This window comes from Nerophis lumbriciformis, linkage group LG26 (assembly GCF_033978685.3).
Source record: "Nerophis lumbriciformis linkage group LG26, RoL_Nlum_v2.1, whole genome shotgun sequence".
NCBI lineage: Eukaryota > Metazoa > Chordata > Actinopteri > Syngnathiformes > Syngnathidae > Nerophis > Nerophis lumbriciformis.
In genome coordinates this window covers 22,762,036-22,782,711 of record NC_084573.2, presented here as the reverse complement: position 1 = coordinate 22,782,711, position 20,676 = coordinate 22,762,036, and the positions used below count along the sequence as shown (strand labels likewise).

The following is a 20,676-nucleotide window of genomic DNA, read 5'->3' as shown; positions in this document are numbered from 1 at the left end:
GGCAGGTATCTGGCTTGGGCACATCAGATTAGATCAGTGTATTGCAAACTGAGCAGTTTAAAGTCCTGAATGGTTGGTTTATTCATTATTTTATTTTCAAATTTATTAGCCTGTGGAAAAAGTTAATGTTGATATTTACCTCAGAAGGCTGCAAATAGAAAAGAGGTATTCAATTTTTTATTTAAATTGTATTTGATATGCCATTGATATTTTTTAATTACTAATATTATTATTTGAAACTCGATTTTGCATGTCACTATAAAGTTATATAAGCCTTGCTTGTTCAATATTTAATGCAAAACTTGTTTGAGTCCCTATCAAAAAGGTTAATTTGTTCAACCTTGCCCCGCGGCTTTGTTCAGTTTTAAATTTTGACCCACTCTGTATTTGAGTTTGACACCCCTGGTCTAGAACATGTTTTGCTTTATTCATTATTGATGTGTTTCTTGCTACTTTATGTTGTATATTTTCTACATGAGATTTCCAATTCATGTTATCTATTATTACACCCAAAAATGTGTTTTCTTTTACCCTTTCAATATTTACTCTGTCTATTTGTATTTGTGTTTGACTTTCTCTTCTACTGTTTCCAAATAGCATTGTTTTAGTCTTACTGAGATTCAAAGAGTCTGTTTTTGTCAAACCATCTTTTTAATTTGTTAATTTCTTCTGTTATTATTTGTATTATCTTCTGTGTGTTCTCTCCTGAACAAAATGCCGTTGTATCATCTACAAATAATACTAACTTTAAGTCCTTTGTAACTTTACAAATGTAATTTATATAGAGATTGAACAATTTTGGTCCGAGTAGTGATCCCTGAGGTACACCACAAGATATTTTTAGCTCTGGGGAAGTGTGTTCGTCTATCTTCACGTATTGCTTCCTGTTGGTTAAGTAGCTTCTAATCCAGTTCAAGACCAACCACACATTTAGAATAATGTAGAAATTGGATGGATTTACAACATCTTGCCCAACTGAATTGAATCGCACTTGACAAACCCCGTCTTTGTGTATATCCAATCCAGAACTATAATACTCCTTGAAAAATGGTAAGTCAAAAATCTCCAAGTGCTCCAAGTCCCACATTGCATTGTTCCATTACTGTCCCATATAAAAGTGGGAATCCGATTAATTTGCAAAAGATATTCAGTCTAAGAGGCTACTAGCCAAAGATGCATGCCAGACTTTTGTAGTTTTACATGAACTGAGCGCCTGTTGTCGGGAAGCTTATTGCTTTAGCAGTACCCAGATTCAATAAATCAAAGATGATTTGGCATCCTGACTTCAAGGACCTCACGCTTCAAAGGAAGCACCTAATTCTGCCTAACCGGAGCATTTGAGCATTCAAATAGTTTAGTGCTTTTTATTGCAGTCACTCACAGATTGTGTTTCCATCTTATCTCTCCACAGAATGGCACAAAAAAGTCCTGGGACTTCATGCGAACTCATGACAGGTAACCACACTCTTGCTTTGTAGCGTTTGATTGACACTTTAATTGGCGCGAATGAAATGAAAGTAACATTGAAAAATAAACATTCTAAATAGGGATGGGAATCGAAAACCGGTTCTTGTTTAAAACTGGTTCCCAGTGTATCAATTCCTTGGAATCGCTAGCCATTTATTCAAACAAATCTCTTGTCGATCCTTCCGGGTGGGGATGACGTCGCGTACTGACGTCAGATCTCAAAATGGCGCAGCCCGGGGGCTACAAACGCTCTACAGTTGACTACATTTTACAAGAAATATTGCAACAGCGCTACTTGTAATAATTATAAAGCTGCTAGTTCATCAAGAGGAGGACATGCGAGCAATATACTGAAACATTTGAACACACAGCATGCAATAATTATAAATGAAAGTCGCGTTTTTAACCGCTCCAGCAGCAGTAACCCAAGCACGTCATCTGAATACAACAGGTACTAACACCTCCTATCATGTTAGTGTAAACCTGGGCAAATTAAGGCCCGGGGCCCACATGCGGCCAGTTAAGCTTTTCAATCTGGCCCGCCGGACATTCCCAAATCATTTTTTTAGATCTTTAAGATGGAAAGTGTAGCTGCGATTATGATGTGAAGTGATGTTTTCTAATGACTGTAAGTCTTGATAACTGCACTTTGATAAACTCAGGAATTGAATGGCGCCAGCTCACTATTTTAAATCCTAAAATGAAAACAAGAGACAATAATGTCTTTCCATATTAAGAAATGACATACCACAATCTCAACCTAAAACATTGCTGTTTGAGCAACTAAGCTATTTAATTATGCACATTGAACCTACAAGCTGTGCTCTCTTAGAAATTAATTATTGTTCTATACTGAGAGACAGAGGCTTTTTTTCGGTGCATCTAAGAACCGCTCAAAAGAGTAGGACGCCACAATGTTCGCCAGAAATGATGAATAATAAAAATAGATTTGATTTGTTATACACTTTTCATTTATATAAATATTAAAATGCTACAGTACAAATCATTATTTAAAACAAAAACAGTTTAGCCATTAAAACAGATAAATTACTAACACTAAAACACTAACGTCTATTTATTTTAGTTATTTAAAAAAAAAATGCCCTTGCTGACAAGATTTGAATGTGTGTATAAGTACTTTTTGAGCACATTCAACACTACTGGGATAATAATAATAACTGATCATTTTGGTTCCGATATCCGTAGCATGAAATGTTCATATCGTTACATCTCTACACGATCTCTGTCCACACAAAACCCTATTCAAAGACAATGTTCAACAATCAGAACCCTTAAAAGTCCACCACAGCTGATTTAGTGGAATTAAAACGCATTTGTTCATTAGTAGAGTGATATATTATATGTACAATGACATTTACATTGTCTTTAAAATCAAAGGGATGAACAGGCTTGTCTGCAGTTGCACAAAATGAAAACCAAAACTCATTAGTAAATAACTTCATGTTTTGTTAAGTAATGTTTAAAAAGATGATATAATGTCAGACATTTCTTATGAAACAAACCAAACAGTTTAGTTTTACCCGCTGAAGTTAAGTTTTTTAAACTCTACACTGGAGTTTCAGAAAGTTCAGTTTTTAAGGACAAAACTCTAAGTTGACGTGTGGACAAGGCCTCGAGACCTCATTATTTTGGGGAAAATGGAGCCCCTTTATTGTACTTGTCAATAGCTATAATTATCTAAGCCTCACAGGGTGTCCTGTAAGAGAAATATCACACGTCCACGTCAAAGCCCTGGTTCCTTCTCTGTTCTGCCTGTGGTACGCTAATGCTCAGAGGTACGTCTCAGGTCATTTAAGCTCTCTTTCCTCTACTCTTAACCCCAAAAGAAGTCCTTGTAAAAACAGCACTCCTGAGACAAAGGCTGTTAACCTCATACATGTATTTCCGAGAGGAAATAGGCCACGGGAGCCGGCAATTATTTCCCAGGTGTCAAAGTAGTATTTCCCGTTTTGACATGTATTGAATGGACCTAAATTTGTTTAGCATTTTTGTTTAAGTGGGCATTACAATTTCCTCTGTGCAGGGTTGAGTCATGTCTAAGCTTCTTTGCACGTTTCAGGTGAATGACCTAAAAATGTGAAAGCCAGATTTGGGGGCATCACCGATCTTTTTGGCAGATATGAAATCTGTTGGTTCTGGATTCTTCTTGTTTGTTGAAGACGTTTGCCTCTTTATTTCCAAAGGGCTTCTTCAGTTTTTAACTTTAGATCTGGAGTGTCCCTATATATGTCCTTGGTGGGTGGGTCCCCAGGGAGTGGTAACCATAAGGTTGTCATTGTTAATATCGTCCTGCATGGCTGATGAAGGACCGTCTTGCATACTAATGGGTCATTTATCTGCATCGTGGCAAAACAACTCGCTAAAGGCAACTAACAAGTTTTGCGGATTACCAAGATCTAGATGACTGAGAATTTACTCAAACAATAAATGTTGTTTGTCTTAAGATCAGCTCCTATTTCGCCATACCTAGACTAAAGTGTAGAATGGAAATGTCAAGACATCTCTATCAAATAGCTTAACACATTCTGCTTGTATGTGTGATCTTATTCAGTCATGCTGCATACTTAATAATAATTTGCTCAGAAAGTGGCACAGTTCCCATTTCAATTGACAGCTACAATTGTGCACTGAAGACAGACTTGTTCACTGAGTTCATTGGGAGGCGTTCTGGGCCATTTGCGCCTGCATACTTTTAGCAGTGAGCACAAATGTGCTTGGAAGTGAGACGCGATCACAAGTGGTTCCTCAAGTTGTGGAAGATATGCATCATAGGCAGGAAGCGAATTGTACACACAAATCAGCAGACTAACTCATCCAAAGCCTTCATCACTTTTGTCCCATTCATTTCTCAACTAGTAATTCTATGACATGAAGCCAAATACCTAACGTTGTTTGCTTGACCTTAGTACCTGGAAACTATGTTGATTGCTCAGTGTAGCAGATTAATGCTGCCAAGAGGAGTTGTATGTGAATAGCTGAAGTCATGTTGTTGTTTTTAAAACGGCAAACTATTTTGGACAGAATCAACAGCGCACAACCAAGAAGTGCATGCATTTTTTTTGTCAATTTCTTCAAACCCGCTTTAGTCAACCATCAATTTCACGCAATCAGCCAAATTCCTATAATTTGCTATGCTTGGTGAGGAATTACAAAACATTAATCTCGAAGATTCCTATTGCTATTATAATAGTCTACAAGGTTAACACAGTTAGCTTCTCTTTCTTCCCCTCCATTTATCTGCTTTCTTTTGTAAATCAAGTTATCATTACATATATGTATTGTTGCATTGGAAACAATTGTGTTGTTGATAATAGAGGTAATTATTGTAATTATTTATTATCAATAGTGCTATTTCTATTGATATTTTTATTGCTCCATTTGTAGTGCAATAATGTTCATTGTCATTTATGTGTTATTAATATTTATTTCACTAACTGCTTCTTTGTTGTCACTTTTCATAACATATTTGTACATATCCTATTTGCTGATGCTGTTATGTTGGTTTTGTTGTGGTTGTTGTTACTGTTGTTGTTGTCTCTCTGTCTTATCCCCTTTTTGTTCCCGCAATTTCCCCCTCCGTCTTCCTTTTTTTCTCTTTCTATCCCCTCCTGCTTTGGTCCGGCTGCGCCAAACAATAATATAAATCCATTTAATAAAGTCAAATACAAATAAGGCAACAAGAGAAGTATCCCACACTTCTTATTTGTAAAGTAAATCTGTACAGAAAATATGGGCATCTACATCAACAATATGATTTGCCTGAATAGCTGGACAGGACAAAAAAAATAAAAGAATCCTCATTTTAACTGAAAACATTGTGTGATCATGGTATCAAATACTGTATAAATTTGCTTTTTTGCACCGGAAGAAGCTACTTTCTGCTGTTTTGATACTTAACAAAATCACTGCTCATATCCCACTGTCCGGATTAAAGGACCCTTGAGGAGGTAACACGTTTAATGGCGCATGAAAAATCCCAAGCGTCTTGGTATAACCATTAGAGCATTTTGTTTTTGGGAAGCTGCAGAAGAGCTGTAATGTGTGGAACAGTTTTAAAAGACCCAGAGTTGCCTCAAGGGACAGCTTCCATGCCTCAGGCCTGCATGTCCCACTTTTTTTGTTTTTGCCTCAATCTGCTGCATAATTGTACCTGTACCTGTGTTCTAGTGCAGATATGTTTCAACACAGCTCCGACTGTTGCACTTGTCCTTGTCTGGATTTTTGACACCTTCAGAATTTGAAAGAAAAGTGATGGTTATCAACATTCTCTGTGGTCTGAGCGTTGACACATTGTGAATATCCATGATTACCTCCACCAGGAGGTTATATAATCGTTGTTGTTACTTAGTCAGCAAAATAACTCAAAAGGTAATGGTCGGATTTTCATAAAACCTTCAGAAAATATCCTAAATGGGATAAGGAACAGCTCATTTGATTTTGGGCCTGCTTCTGATCATTTCTATTATGTTACAAGCTTCATCTTCTGTGTATGCGTATGCTGGCGGCCTCACAGAGACAAAGACAGGGGATGAGTGACAAGTGTGCTCACACTTCTTTAATTCCGCTATAGATAACTCAAGGAATTACGGGCAGATTTGTATCTACCTATTAGGACATACATTCACATACAACAAAACTATGAATAATTGTATTTTTGGGGCATTCAATCGATTGCAACTGGACCGTTCAGTTTTTCTTAAAAGACAATTTGCCTCTCATCCAAGTAGGCTTCATCTGTTCATGTTTATAGACCGAAAGATTGGTCGGATCTAGTCTAATATAGTCTTATATTTATATTGATCAGATCTAGTCCCGACTAGAAAGAATAGAAAATAATATAATGCTTTAATGTCCTTAAACATGGGAGCATGACGAAATTACAGGTGGCTACTCTGTTAGGTGACGTTAAAATACACGACAAACAATAAATATCATGTTAAAAATAAATACATAAATACCAGTACAATCAGCAGTGAAAATTGAAAAACAGTGTAAGTTATAGAGACGGATTCAATATCGTAATGGCCCACGGGTAAAAACTGTTTTTAACTCTGTTTGTCCGATAATCTTCTCAGCTGTCCTGGTCACCCTCTGCAGGGCCTTCCTGTCTGCAGCAGAGCAGGCAGCAAACCACACAGTTACATAGTACTGGCTCTATGTTGGCCCCATTAAAAAATGCCTGCTTTTTCTCCTCAAGTTGGTTCCTCCGCAGCACGAAGGAAGTGGAGTCTCTGGCGTCCCTTTTTGACCAGTGCTGAAGTGTTGACAATCCATGTTACGTGGTCAGTCTACATCGCGGCCATCCATTTTTTGTTAAGAATAGAAAAATAATTTAACATAAAAATCCACTTTCCCAGTTTATTTTGGTTTGATAATTAAAAAACTAAAAACTGATCATTATCCATTATCCGTTATCTGTTAAAATTGAATAATTGGAAAACTCTTTTCCGTAGTCCCCGTTTCATGTTTGTACATATGAGAAGGTTGCACATGTGCAGTGTCTCATTTTCATATAATCGTTTGTGAGTGACCTGGAACAACAACAGAAGAACAAGAACCGACTACACTGACACCATTCTTTGTCTTCTTCTTCTGTTGTTCCGGGTCACTCACAGACGAGGATCCTGAAAAGAGACACTGCGCATGTGCAAACCACCGATACGTCCAAACAAATAGAACGAGGAATAGGGAAAAGAGTTTTGTTTTTATTCCCTATTTTTGATTTTCAAACACTATAATAATGTGGATATTGGACAGCGGATAACGATTCGTTTTCCGGCTTTTGTTTTTTTATGATCAAACCAAAAAACGGGGAAAGTGGATTTTTATGTTAAATTATATTACTATTCCATCCAAAATTTGGATGGCCGTGACGTACACGAACCTGAGGTCCTCCAAGATGTATGTTCCCAGGAACTTAAAGGAGGCCACAGTCTCCACACATGCTTAGTTTCATTCAAATAGACTATGATCCCTTCTCTGTCCAATTAAAGTCTAAGACTAGATCTGACCAATCTAAATCTATGAGCATGAAGTGATGAACCCTCTTGGATGTGAGGTGAAACGTCTTCTAAGACAAACAGAATAGTCGGTCGATTGAATGCCCTTAGAACACAACGACCTGGATGAATGCCAACATCCATATATTTTATTAATTGTTTTATCGTAACATTTCCCCTTTATTTATCCTCAGTGTATCCGTGCTGATCTTCAACACCACCTCCCACTGTTTTGTCCTTGTCAAGCAGTTCCGTCCAGGTAAGCTTTGTTTAACCACTGTTGCTGCTTATTTATTTAATTCCTTCGACAATGTCAGATTTACAGTATATTGTTACTCTGGAGCCACTTCTCACCAAAAAAAAGTGTATTTCAAATCCCGTTTATTCATGCTGGTTGGAGCCACATTGCTTAAATACGCCACAAGAGGCCTACCTCCTTTGTTCGGCACTAAATTCAAGGAAGTCTGTGTATTAATATCTTTTGTTCGCTTCTATTGCTGGGAGGAAATGGATAGATAAAAAGATATTACGCACTTTATCCGAGACTTTGCTTGACGTTGGTGTTTAACATTTGGCCTGTGGATATTAATTATTAGTATAATGTGCTGTATTTTACGTGACACACTTAAATGCAACTTACGGACTAACATTAATGCTTATCCACTAGCTGTATTCATGTGTGAGTGGGAAAAGACCAAGACGCAGCCATGTCAATCTGCTGAAAAGACAGAGGAGGGGGTCGCCGAAGCTGCAGCGTCTAGCTCCGAGAGCCAGGAGGCCCAAGCGCCTACAGCGGGGGAAAGCCCATCTGCGTGGCCGCCGGCCGCCGCTGGGGTCACCTACGAGCTGTGCGCCGGGCTGGTGGACAAACCCAATCTCTCCTTGGAGGAAATCGCCAGACAGGAAGTGCTGGAGGAGTGTGGCTACGATGTGCCTGCTTCAAAACTCAAGAGGATTACTTCTTATCGGTGAGAAGTGTTATCTGTACCATTTGTATTTGTTCACTTTATGATATTATTCAAAACTCCTACATCGCATACACATAATATTTGAACAATAAGCAGACAAGAAAGACCAACAAAACAAGTCAACCAGACTAAAAATATATATTTTAGTACTCATTAGGGCTGCAGTTATCGATTATTTTAATAATCGAGTAATCTATCAATTAGTTCGATTAATTGAGTAATCGAAAAAAACAAATTTAATTGCTTCAATGTGTATTTTAGGTAAAATAGTTGAAATAAACAAAAGTTTTTCTGCTTGCCATAACCTTCATCCTTTTTTTAAATAAATGCAGAACATTAACATTAGAAATTGCTAGGGTGACCATTTCCATGACACCAAAAAGGAGGACATTATGCGGCATATCAATAAATTACTATGGTGTACATAGGACTCTGGTATACTCTTATTTATAGTACAATTTTGAGTGGTTTAAAGATGATGTTTGTGTGGCTGAATAGGAAAAAATATTAAAGTCAAGTGTTTGTTAACAGTATTTGTATTTATTCAATACATTGTGGTGTTCAAAAAGTGACCACTGAGATTAATCTTTTCAAGTGCAGAGTGTCACAAAGCATAACATGTGTGGACTTAAATGTAAACAACAATTAACAGGTAACATATATAATTTTAAAAAAATGCCACAAAAAATGTTCCACTTCAACATCAAGGCTGCTTGCTGCATATCTGGTTGCGTTATGCAGAATATGGGCCAAACAGTTTGCAGGGAGCACATCTTTTTGGCTCAGTTTCAGCTTCTGATACACACTGTTATGTTTGCCATAATTGACACTGGCATTGTCTGCTGCATATGCAGACATGTTTTTCACCTCTAAGCCAGACATCTCAAGTTTTGCCAGCAGCTGGTTTGTTATGGCTTCTGACGTTTCGTTGCTGTCACTATAAAAATCCAACAGGACATGTTGGATGCCTTCATCAAAGTGAAAATACCTTACCACAATGGGAAAACACTTGTTTGTTCCTTTATTTGAGGCGTCGGTTGCCACGGAAAAGGGTAGGTTGTTTTCTTTTATGTAGTCGGTATGTTCCTGTACCGAATAGTGAGCGATGACGTTCTCGCACAATGCCTTGGCTTTTGTTCGGCCACAGGCCATCCCTTTAGCTGTGGGCGAGTCACTGAAAATCTCCCGGTCCACTTTCATGCCGCAGTCTAAACTTCTGTAGGACTGGTGATGCTTTACAGCATGGTACACCTTGCACAGCTCCGCAGCGGTTATCTTGTCATCCAGGGGCGACGAAACTTCACGAAAAAAATGTCCTCATTGAAGAGGTACCTGCCGCACGTTTATTACTTTTATGTTTATCCGTACCCGCATGCCGTTCAATTGCAGCTTTCCCCTGACTACTTACGTCGACATCACATCGACAAAGTGTGCAGAAGCCATGGAATGAGTCTCCACTGCTTTTCGTTATAAATGTGTGCTCTTTTATCCATTCAGAATTAAACGAGGTCTTGCGTTTTGGCATGATGCTAACTTTCTGTCAATGTCATGTCGCAGCAGCACATGGACCCTTGTTTACTTTTTTAACCAATGATAAGCAGATTTGTATCCGACACCGCTCTTAGCCAATCATTTGATATGTTACTGCGTTGGGGGCAATTTTTTACGGTCTTTAATTGGCTATTGCGCTGCAGCCCAGCAAAGATGAAAAAACTCCGCTCTTCAAGCCTAGTGCCTCAAAAAGGAGAACAAATACGTGTCCGGCTTGATGCTGCGCCGGACGCCGGACAGGGCATTAAAAATACGGACTGTCCGGCCTAAATCCGGACACCTGGTCACCCTAGAAATTGCACTTTTAACATGTGTGAATTAATTCTAACAAATAAGTACCTAAAAACTCTTCTCTGTTCGCCACCACACAGATAACTTTACGTTTTGCATATTTCAAGTAATGGGTACTCAATGCGGTCTTTTTATTAGTGCTCTCATGAATTGTATAATTGAAGCGACAGGCTGTTGCATGGATTTGACTAATGTCCCAACCATTAAATATGCGTGGTGGTCAAGATAGCTCTGTCCTCAATGGTTACTACTCGCCATTTAGCCTTTCTCAAAGAAAAAATTACCTATGCTTGTGTTGTTTTCGGCTGTATGAATCGTTCAAATCTCAAAAAGGATAAACGTTTCTTCAGAGTTCCTCGAAATGTCATTAAAAAGGGAGGAAGAGTGCAAGATTTTAAGAAACAACGAGAAAAGCAGCACACACTTCAGTCCAAGGGAGCAGAGTCAAAGAATGCACGAGTTTGCAGTGATCACTTTGTTAAAGGTTTGCTTGATATATTTTTAACGTTTATCATTTCCCATTTAAGTACTTTCCTAATGTTATTTGTATTTCTTAAACACATGTTAGCTTCGAGTGTTTCGAAAAGCACCAACTTGGCGAGTCTAAATAAAATCAAGCACAATTCAGCAAAACCTTAAAGAGTTAAGCTTTTACCAAAGGCAGCAATCATAAATAATGCAACAAAATTTTGTTCTTATCTGAACTGTAAAGTTCAAATTTGAATGACAATAAAAAGGAAGTCTAAGTCTAATACACAATGTTGACATCTATAGTTATATTTGGATAAAGACGGGAAAAACACACATAATTGTAAACAGCACGTGCAACAGCAACAAACATGGCAGTAGACGCCAAGTTAAATCATGAAATGCAACCTTACCTGAGGGAAAACGATGCACATTTATCCAGGAGAGTCTTGATACCGATGTCCTTGACCCAGCCACACATAAAGAAGTTGTAGACCTCCACGCTTTTCCAAGTTTCCTTCTGTTTTGTGGTGTACAATATGGCGTCTGGAGCACATCAGTTCGATATGTCTGAGAACACGACCAACGTATAATTTTTGATATCACTCTACAAATCTTTTTTTGATGAAGCATAGGGATCTGTTCCATTGCATAGTTGGATTTTTTGCACATTGCTGCTTTTTGCAGGAAGATTTAAGCCTCTTTTGTACTCAGATTATAAAAATGGGACCCATTACCTCCCTGCTTGGCACTCAGCATCAAGGGTTGGAATTGGGGGTTAAATCGCCAAAAATGATTCCCGGCGCGGCCACTGCTGCTGCTCACAGCTCCCTTCACCTCACAGAGGGTGAACAAGGGGATGGGTCAAATGCAGAGGACAAATTTCACCACATCTAGTTTGTGTGTGCCAATCATTGGTACTTTTACATTAACTTTAACTTTAGATATCTTGCACGCTGCTTGCTGTTCATCAGCCATCTTAGCTTTGTTAATCACCACTGGTTTTCATTTCCAGAAGGAGGGCAAGTGTCGTAATACAAGCAATAAATCAAATAGTTTTTCGATTAATCGTTTCACGTCTAATACTAAATTACTGCACAATAATTTAGTTAAATGTGGTCCAACATGGTGTAGGTAAATGCTGTGTAAATCCTGTTTACATATATGCCTCACAAGATAAGGAAACATTTAAAACAGTTTTTTTCTAGTAACCACCACTGATGATGGATGAGAGCTAAAGATTCAGAGATATATGCAGGGTAAACGGAAGCATCAAGTGAGCCATCAATCTTTTTAAATGTTTTATTAGCAAGCCCAATGAGACAACGCAGCAGGAAGAAAAACAACCCCTACCACACCTGCACAGGGTAGACTGGCGGCTCTCATAACTGTGCTTTTGATTCGACTCGCTGGCCTCCTCCAGCTTTGTTGGTGTCGTCTATGGTCCTTGTTACGTGTGGGTCCGCTTCCATTAGAATAGATGGGTATCGTCTTAACCCTCACGACCCCTATGAGGGTGCAGAATTTTGACGGAAGTGCATTGTGTGGCGGTGAAGCTGCACGCTAAGGCACTGAAATGATTTACTGTGGCGGCTAAATGGGCTTTGTTGTGTATTATAAACACTCAGAGAGTGAAATGACATACACATTGTACTAGATGTTATTTGGGGTAGCAATTGTTTGATATATCTGATAACTATATTGAGCTCTCTACTTTTAACTGTGGTAGATATTTTGACACATGAGAATATAAACATTTGCATGCTGACTTTTGATACTTAATTCAGTGAAATCTCGATTTTGGAACTTAATTGGTTCTTGAACAGGATTTGTAAATCTAAAAGTTCGTATCGTGAAGCAGATTTCTATGTAAGAAACACTGTAAATATGAATAATGGCTTCCATCCTTGACAAAAGTCCATATTTTAGTGAAAGTTTGTTCACTTTGAACACAATATAAAATGTATCAAACAAACATAACAAGGAGTTGATGCATCAACGTTTTCTTTATTAACAAGTTGGGCTGTCAAGTGATTTTTTTTTTTAAATCAGATTAATCACACTCTTGAAATGTAATTAATTATGGGTTATTATTTGCTTGCATAATGAAAATCTGCTTAAGAAAATACCCCAATATTTGGATACAAATTTCATACAGCAACCTTATCTAAGTAATGAAAGTGAATGACTTGGTGGTGGTCGAAGGGGCCGTAGGGCCAAATTGGCAGCCATGCTTCCGTCAGTCTACCCCAGGGCAGCTGTGGCTACAAGTGTAGCTTACCACCATCCATGTGTGAATGATGGGTTCTCACTTTCGCTTTGAGTATCTAAAAAAAGCTCTATATAAATCTAATTAGTTATTATTATCACTTTGACATTTATTAACGATTCTTGATGGCGACAAGAAGAGAAGGAGAAGAGAGAAGACGCTGCCTTCATACTTAACTACAATTTCTTTCTTGTGGTGATTCCCCTCCTTCTTTATCAAAGTGTTGGTACTCACAACTTTCTTTGGGCCAAAGGGCTTATTTTGCAGTTGTACTCCATTAAAAAAAAAATCACAGAAACTGTCTGGAAGTTACATGGATCCTGCTCCAACACGAAGAAAGGAGACAGACAAAGAGTGAAGTGAAGTGAATTATATTTATATAGCGCTTTTCTCTAGTGACTCAAAGCGCTTTACATAGTGAAACTCAATATCTAAGTTACATTTAAACCAGTTTGGATGGCACTGGGAGCAGGTGGGTAAAGTGTCTTGCCCAAGGACACAACGGCAGTGACTAGGATGGCGGAAGCGGGAATCGAACCTGCAACCCTCAAGTTGCTGGCACGGCCGCTCTACCAACCGAGCTATGCCGCCCCTAGAGTTGTTCATCTTTCTGTGTGCCTTCTCTGAACAAAAAAGACACGCCCACACACAATAAAGATGATTACAGGGGTTCCCTGGATGGACTCTGTGTATAGTGTCCCAAATCTGAGAGAACCACTATCCATTCTTCGCAGACACTGACTTGAATCACCAATAATACTAGTTTGATGCGCGTAAAGTTTGACTGTACGGTAACCGACACGGTAAACGAATCAAACCTTTAGGGAAATTTTTTGTTAAAAACCGAATGAGTGTGGCGTACAAAAACCCAAGATATGTACATTTGACTTATAAACTGATACCTCAACCTACGAGCTCAGACGGTTCCACGATTGAGCTCCTAACTCAGCACAAATCAGCGCTGCTTATTAAAATGAATTTCAATCAATTTAGTCCGCGCTTGGCTCTTCCAAAAAAGCACACTTTTACCATTTAACATACCTTTTAAAAAGAAAAACTCACTTTTAGATAAAAAAAAATATTGTTTGACAAACATTACAATAGCATGTACTACCAACGACTACAGTAGAAATAATGTAATAATATTGTACCGAATTTACCTTACTTTTGTAAGTGTCTCCTATTTGCTGATTATCCGTTGTGTAACAGTAGGAACTAAGAAATTGTTTTTTATGTTGCACATGGACAGACATCTTTGAGTGAGGGACCGGAGAAGTCAGCGTTGAGAACAATTGACAAATCAAAGCTCGTCAAGTCATATAGACAGAACAAACTGAAACACAACCCCGGCAGCTTCTTCATATTTTTATGGATAAACGTCCGTTGTTTGTGGCTTTGCTGGGCTGACTCCGCGGGGCGGCTAACCGATAGGACATGTTTGTTTCTCTGATTCAGTCGTCAGCTTCTTCTCCTTGGCACTAACTGGACAAATACTAATTCAGCCAGCAGAGGGGAAGCTCATAACTCATACTTTACTTGCAACTTAAAGCGTATCTTAAAGCACTCGTAAGTTGAGGTACCACTCCACAATAAGATAATCATGATCCATATTCTGATGTATGAGAATGTATTTTTGTAAAATTGTGGGCCTGGAGGTTTTACAAAAGCCGTATTCAGGTCATTTTGGCACAAAACCCTGTTCACATCAATCATTTTGCATAACAGTCGGAACAAAATATAGTAGTACCTCAACTTAGGAGTTTAATTGGTTGTGTGATGGAGCTTTTGAGTGTGATGTAGCTTTTCCACTCAAAGCACTTGCATCTCAAAGCAACGTCTCCCATTGAAATAATTGAAATCATTTTAATTGGTGTTTGGCCCCCCCAAAACAGCACAATTTTAACGTAACACGTGAAAAAGAAAATCCAGCTTTTTTATAAAAATATTGCATGGAAAACAATACAATAAAATGCATTTTGGCACAAAACCCTGTTCACATCAATCATTTTGCATAACAGTCGGAACAAAATATAGTAGTACCTCAACTTAGGAGTTTAATTGGTTGTGTGATGGAGCTTTTGAGTGTGTGACGTAGCTTTTCCACTCAAAGCACTTGCATCTCAAAGCAACGTCTCCCATTGAAATAATTGAAATCATTTTAATTGGTGTTTGGCCCCCCCAAAACAGCACAATTTTAACGTAACACGTGAAAAAGAAAATCCAGCTTTTTTATAAAAATATTGCATGGAAAACAATACAATAAAATGCACTACAAACAACTACAGTAGTTTTATGAAGTAATGTGATAATAATGTCCAGCATTTACCTAGGACTACTGTGGTATCTCCTTCCTGCTGCTATTCCATCAAACACACTGAGCGTTTTTTCCATATTTCTATGGATAAATAGCGACATGCTATTGTTGTTTTTGATGATTTCTTTCTTTACTTTGATGTATATCGTCCACTTCTTCTCAGCACTGTCCTTCACATTCACTTTCTTCCTCCCCATGCTTGGAAAAAAAAGTGATGTCCCTTTTAGCTATACGCTAATGTTATAGTAGGACTAAGCATATGGCTGAAAACAGTTTTTATTTTTTATGACCTATTAAAAATATGCACCACGAGAAAGATATATTAAATGTAAACATTTTTATTTAAATTGTAACCTTTTTCTGATTGTAATCCCCTCAGCTTTCAAGACAGAAAGGAAAGCAAATGTGCAACACAATCATGGAAAATAATCAATGTAAACAATATTGTAAAATCACATTGAACAGTTAACAGTAACCTCTTAAAATAAGGTGCAAAAATAAGGAATATGTAAGAAATGCTTAAGAAAGTGTAACAAAATGGTGCAAAGTGTGAAACGGTAAACATAGAAACCTGAGAGGAACGATTTCTGCAGGTTTGGTGCTAGGAAGTTACGGCTATGGATGCCATCCATCCATTTTCTACCGCTTATTCCCTTTGGGGTCGCGGGGGGTGCTGGAGCCTATCTCAGCTATGGATGGATAATCAAATTATTATTTTATAGTAGCTAATTTGTTATATTTAGCAATCTATTTTATTTTATATGATTCTGCAGTTTTGTTATTCTCTGTTGTGTCCTTATACCCAAACAGGGAACGGAAGAGGGTTGAAAAGAAAAAACCTGAGCGTGGCTAATGACTACTGTCTGTTTAAAAAAAAAAAACAAAGACCGCAAGATGCCGCAACCAAACTTGATACTGTTACTTGATTAGCTGTTAGCGTGCCTCTCCCATTGCTCAGTGATCACTTCTTGTTTTGCTGGGTTACCAGAGTGCGAGTGCGTCTCTTCATGTAACCAACCTTGCTTTGTAACCTTTGGGTTTTTTCTGACCAAATATCAAAAATACATATACAAATACATATGTATGTTTTTGTATATGTGTATATAGGTATGTACTGTATGTATATGTACTGTATATGTATGTATACAGGGACGTGCACATGATCATAGAGGGGCAGGGGCTCAAAGTCAGAAAAGGGCAGGACATTTTTTTTTTGGTCATTTACACAATATGGAAATTGATGTCAAATTAAATTTGCTAATAGGAAGCTAACTATACAACTATACTGTACTGTAATATTTGATAAGACCTCTTCTCCTACATCACTTGTAGCTCCTTCAACTTCCCCCTCATCTATGGCTTCCTCTGCAGTAGTATCATCTGCCTCCCTTCCTGTGGATTCTTCCTCAACCAAACATTTACCGGGATTTCTATGGTTTCCTCTGTGTCAGGAGTTGCATCTAAAGCCTCTTTTCTCTCAGGTGTTGCTTCTACACTCTCCTCCTCCTCTCTCTCAGGTGTTGCTTCTAAGGTCTCTGCCTCTCTCTCAGGTGTGACACTTTCTGTGGTCTGTGGTCTTTCTTGAATTCTGGTGCTAGTACTTGGTTTTAGCCATGTATTAAGAGGTCTGCTACCCTTAGCTGCTTCCTGGCGCTCCTTCTTCCTTTTCTGTATCCTTTCTTTTTTTGGCATTGTGCTGCAGGCATAATCAACATGAATCAAGTTTAAATACAGATGGTAATATTCCTAACAGATAACCTACATCTTATATCCCCAGAATGCTGAAATTATTATTATTATTAATAATAATAATAATAATTATTATTATTATCATTATCATTATTGATTGTATTATTATTGTTATTATTATCATTATTATCATTATTATTATTATTATTTTGTTAACCCACACAGTAAGAGCAAAGTCACAATAAACTTTATATCTAAACCTCTACTGTGAGAGAAATGTGATCCGCCGTAAACACAGTGCATTTTATTTTGAAAATTAACCCAGTGTTTTATTCAGTATTTTGTACACTACTTCCTGTCCCGCACGATCCGCTCTGCTCTGTGCGGTATTGATGTGCCGTGCTCAATTAATGCGCCGAGCTCCGACGTCCGGCAAAACCAGAAGCTGACACATTGAATAATAGAATAATACAGCGTTTTTCTGAAATATTACCCATATTAGATGCTCAATAAGTGGACGGCGACTAGACCATAACTCACAGGTTCAAGTTGCTCCACTGTCACGTCTCCTCAGGGGCGCAGTTGGCTCTCTCTCCTCTCACTTACTCACTCACTCGCCCTCTCTCTCTCTCTTTCTGGCGGAGGCGGCAGGCTCAAACAACCCGGTATTACAAGAAAACGTGGAGTTTTTGTACCGCTGTTTTTTGGGTTTTTTGTTTTACATCCCTGACAGGAATTTATTAATGTTGTTTAAAGAAAAAAAACACACAGGCAGAGGGCACTTTTTAAGACGAGGCAAAAAAGGGCAGGGGCTCAAGCACCCATAGGGCCCTATGTGTGCACGTGCCTGTATGTATATATGTATACACATATGTATATATTTGTGTGTATATATAAAAATGTATATATGAATGTGTATATATGTTTGTGTGTGTGTATGTATGTATTTATATATATTTGTTGATTAAGTGTCTTAAAACTGTATCACACGATAAGTGTTTTATATCAGTTGATATCGATAGTTATTGATACTTTTTAGAGACTTATCGAAAATATGGACTAGGAGAAAAATATTTTCAATGTAATTATTTGTACTGAAAATGTAACCTTTGTCTGATTATAATTCCCTCAGCTGTGAAGGTAAAAAGGAAAGGAAAACCCTCAATGTAAACACATTCTAAAATCACATTGAACACTTCACAGTAACCTCTTAAAATTAAGGTGCAAAAATAGGGAATATGTAAGAAATGCACAATGAAGTGTAACTAAATAGTGTGAACATTTAACATAGAGAACTATTTTTTTGCAGTTTTAATGCCAGGAAGTTGAGGCTGTGAAACATTTAATATGGTCTGGTATTCTTATTTAAAATGGAAATTAATTTATGTTACACAGTAATTGTTATATTTTGTAATTTATTTTATTTATACATTCCTGCACTTTAGTTCCTCCCGGTTGTTTCCGTGATAATGTTGATACTGTGATTTGATTGGCTGTTAATGTGTCCCTTCCATCACTTCCTGTTTTGCTCGGTTACCAAAGAGCGAGTGCTTTTGTTCATGCAACCAACCTTGCTTCGTAACTTTCGGTTTCTTCTGGCCCAAAAATATTGAACGTTTTTATCGAACGGATTTTTTATTGATATAAATTACGTGTCTGTCGTGTTATATATTGATATTTTTTATCGCCCCAGACAAGCAACATTGGATGTTTTGGGCGGATCTTACAGGATTCAATGATGCCTTTGCTGTGCCTACCAGTGGCGGGAACGCTTGTTACTAACATTCACAAAACAATTCGCAGAAACAGAGCTCTTATCTCAAAACACTCTTAAGTGGAGGTACCACTGTTGTAGTTTGGTGGAAAAACACATTTTCCGTTTACATTTGCCTCTTCTGTCTCCAGGTCGGGCGTGGGCGTCACAGGCGCCAATCAGACCATGTTCTACGCCGAGGTGTCCGACGACAACTGCGTGAGCGCAGGCGGAGGTGAGCCGCGGGAGGGCGAGCTCATTGAGGTAGTCAAAGTCCCGTTGCACGAAGCCATGACGTTCGCCTACAACGAGCGCATCCCCAAAACCATGGGCGTCATATTTAGCTTCATTTGGTTCCATAACAACATGTCCCCGAAGTACAAGATCTCCACCAACGTGTAACCACTAGTAACTTTTATGTCAAATCACTGGCCCAGCACACCTACTCGCCTCCTCATAGCCCCTCACTTTTTTTTTTTTTCGCATTTTTCGTCAATGGCACGTGATGACAGGTGGACGTCTGCCAGCTTCTATTTTGTCGAACGTTTTTTGTGTATTTTTCCTAAACGCAGACTGCCTCAGCAGGCTGTCACTGGCACTTTTCTCTCCCAGTTTTGTGTCATTTTTCCTGAAAATGTATGTTGCCAGGCATGGAAAATGGTATCACATATCCCTGGTTTTAAGTAAACGAATGCTCCACTGCTTAAACTTTTGCGTTGACACAAGCTTCAGCTGCAGACATCTATTTTTTGAACTACTGTGTTGACCCCTATTTTTCAATGCCCAGTTTTGGAAAATATATATTTTTTGAAATGTGCCCTTTGAAAACTCTTATTTAAGATGCGGTTTTGGAAAAAAAAAAAAAAAAAAAGCAAACAGCGGAGCATTCCTTTACACTGCGAGCCAGTAATGCAAAAACTATGCTAGTCAGTGGCGGCGGCCTTTGATCATGGTGATGGTTGCACTGTGTTGTTAGCAATGCCTCAAACCGTTTCCTTGTTCTGCAGACTTTTAATCTTTTAATTGATACCAACACAATACGCAAATATTTAGGAAATTTATCAACATACTTGCAGATTGTTGCTTAGCACTGTTAGCTTAAGCACAGTTTGTGTGATTGCGTGAGTACCAAACACAATGAAAGCCACCCTGAATGGTATTGAAGTCCTGCTGCACCCAACAAGTAATAAGAACGTGAACGACTCCGTTCACATAAAGGTTGGTTTTAATTCCATTTCGGTTGCGTCAGTTTTGCTGGAATGAAGTCTGACTGGATAAAAAGAAAAAGAGTATTCTTCATGTGTTGGCTTACATTCTAATCATATAAGGTAATGTTTAGGTAGGATGTCAACTAGTTAACTATCTGTAGTAATGCAAAACGAATTGCTGCCTCACACACAAACTGGATCCTACTTTGCTGTTCGTTAAAAGCTCAGGTCCAATAATAAAACTTTGCTCCGGTTCAGGGAGAATCTCTGGATGTGTGACGCTGACCAGCATTTTAATATCATACTTCAAACTCGCTTGCAGCAAAGTCTCCAATCGTCCTACTATCTATGAGTATTCCTCCTCGTTCGAATAAAGGGCTGGTACCGCATCGTAATGTTCCGCATGTCAGGTGGAAGAATTTCCCACCATATCTTAAGTTTCCTTTTGGACAGTATGCAAAAACGTATTGTAGATAACCAATCTCTTGAATCCATGATTGCAATCAGATCATGTAAGAACCTCTCTTATGGACCTGAGTGACTGAAATAAATATGTTGAACTGTTATTGACTGAACTTTAACACAGAAATGTAAGCTGTAGACACCATGTAAAAAAACACGTTATTTGTTGCAAAATAAGGTGACAATCAACATTTATACGCGGTCACTTCCTTCACA

The 20,676-nt window shown here is 38.3% G+C and overlaps 1 protein-coding gene across 2 annotated transcripts in view; it reads left to right on the top strand.

Annotated features, from left to right (window-relative positions):
- nudt14 (nudix (nucleoside diphosphate linked moiety X)-type motif 14) overlaps nt 1–20,676 on the top strand; it is an 80,494-nt gene that overhangs the window by 41,131 nt on the left and 18,687 nt on the right. The window contains exons 2-5 of one of the 2 annotated variants that reach the window (XM_061987174.2): nt 1,412–1,455; nt 7,682–7,746; nt 8,155–8,455; nt 18,943–19,025. In XM_061987174.2, the coding sequence (XP_061843158.2) occupies nt 1,412–1,455; nt 7,682–7,746; nt 8,155–8,455; nt 18,943–19,025 (493 nt within the window). Of the gene's footprint in view, nt 1–1,411; nt 1,456–7,681; nt 7,747–8,154; nt 8,456–18,942; nt 19,608–20,676 lie in introns of those variants that run through there. The other variant, XM_061987173.2, reaches the window with a different exon arrangement.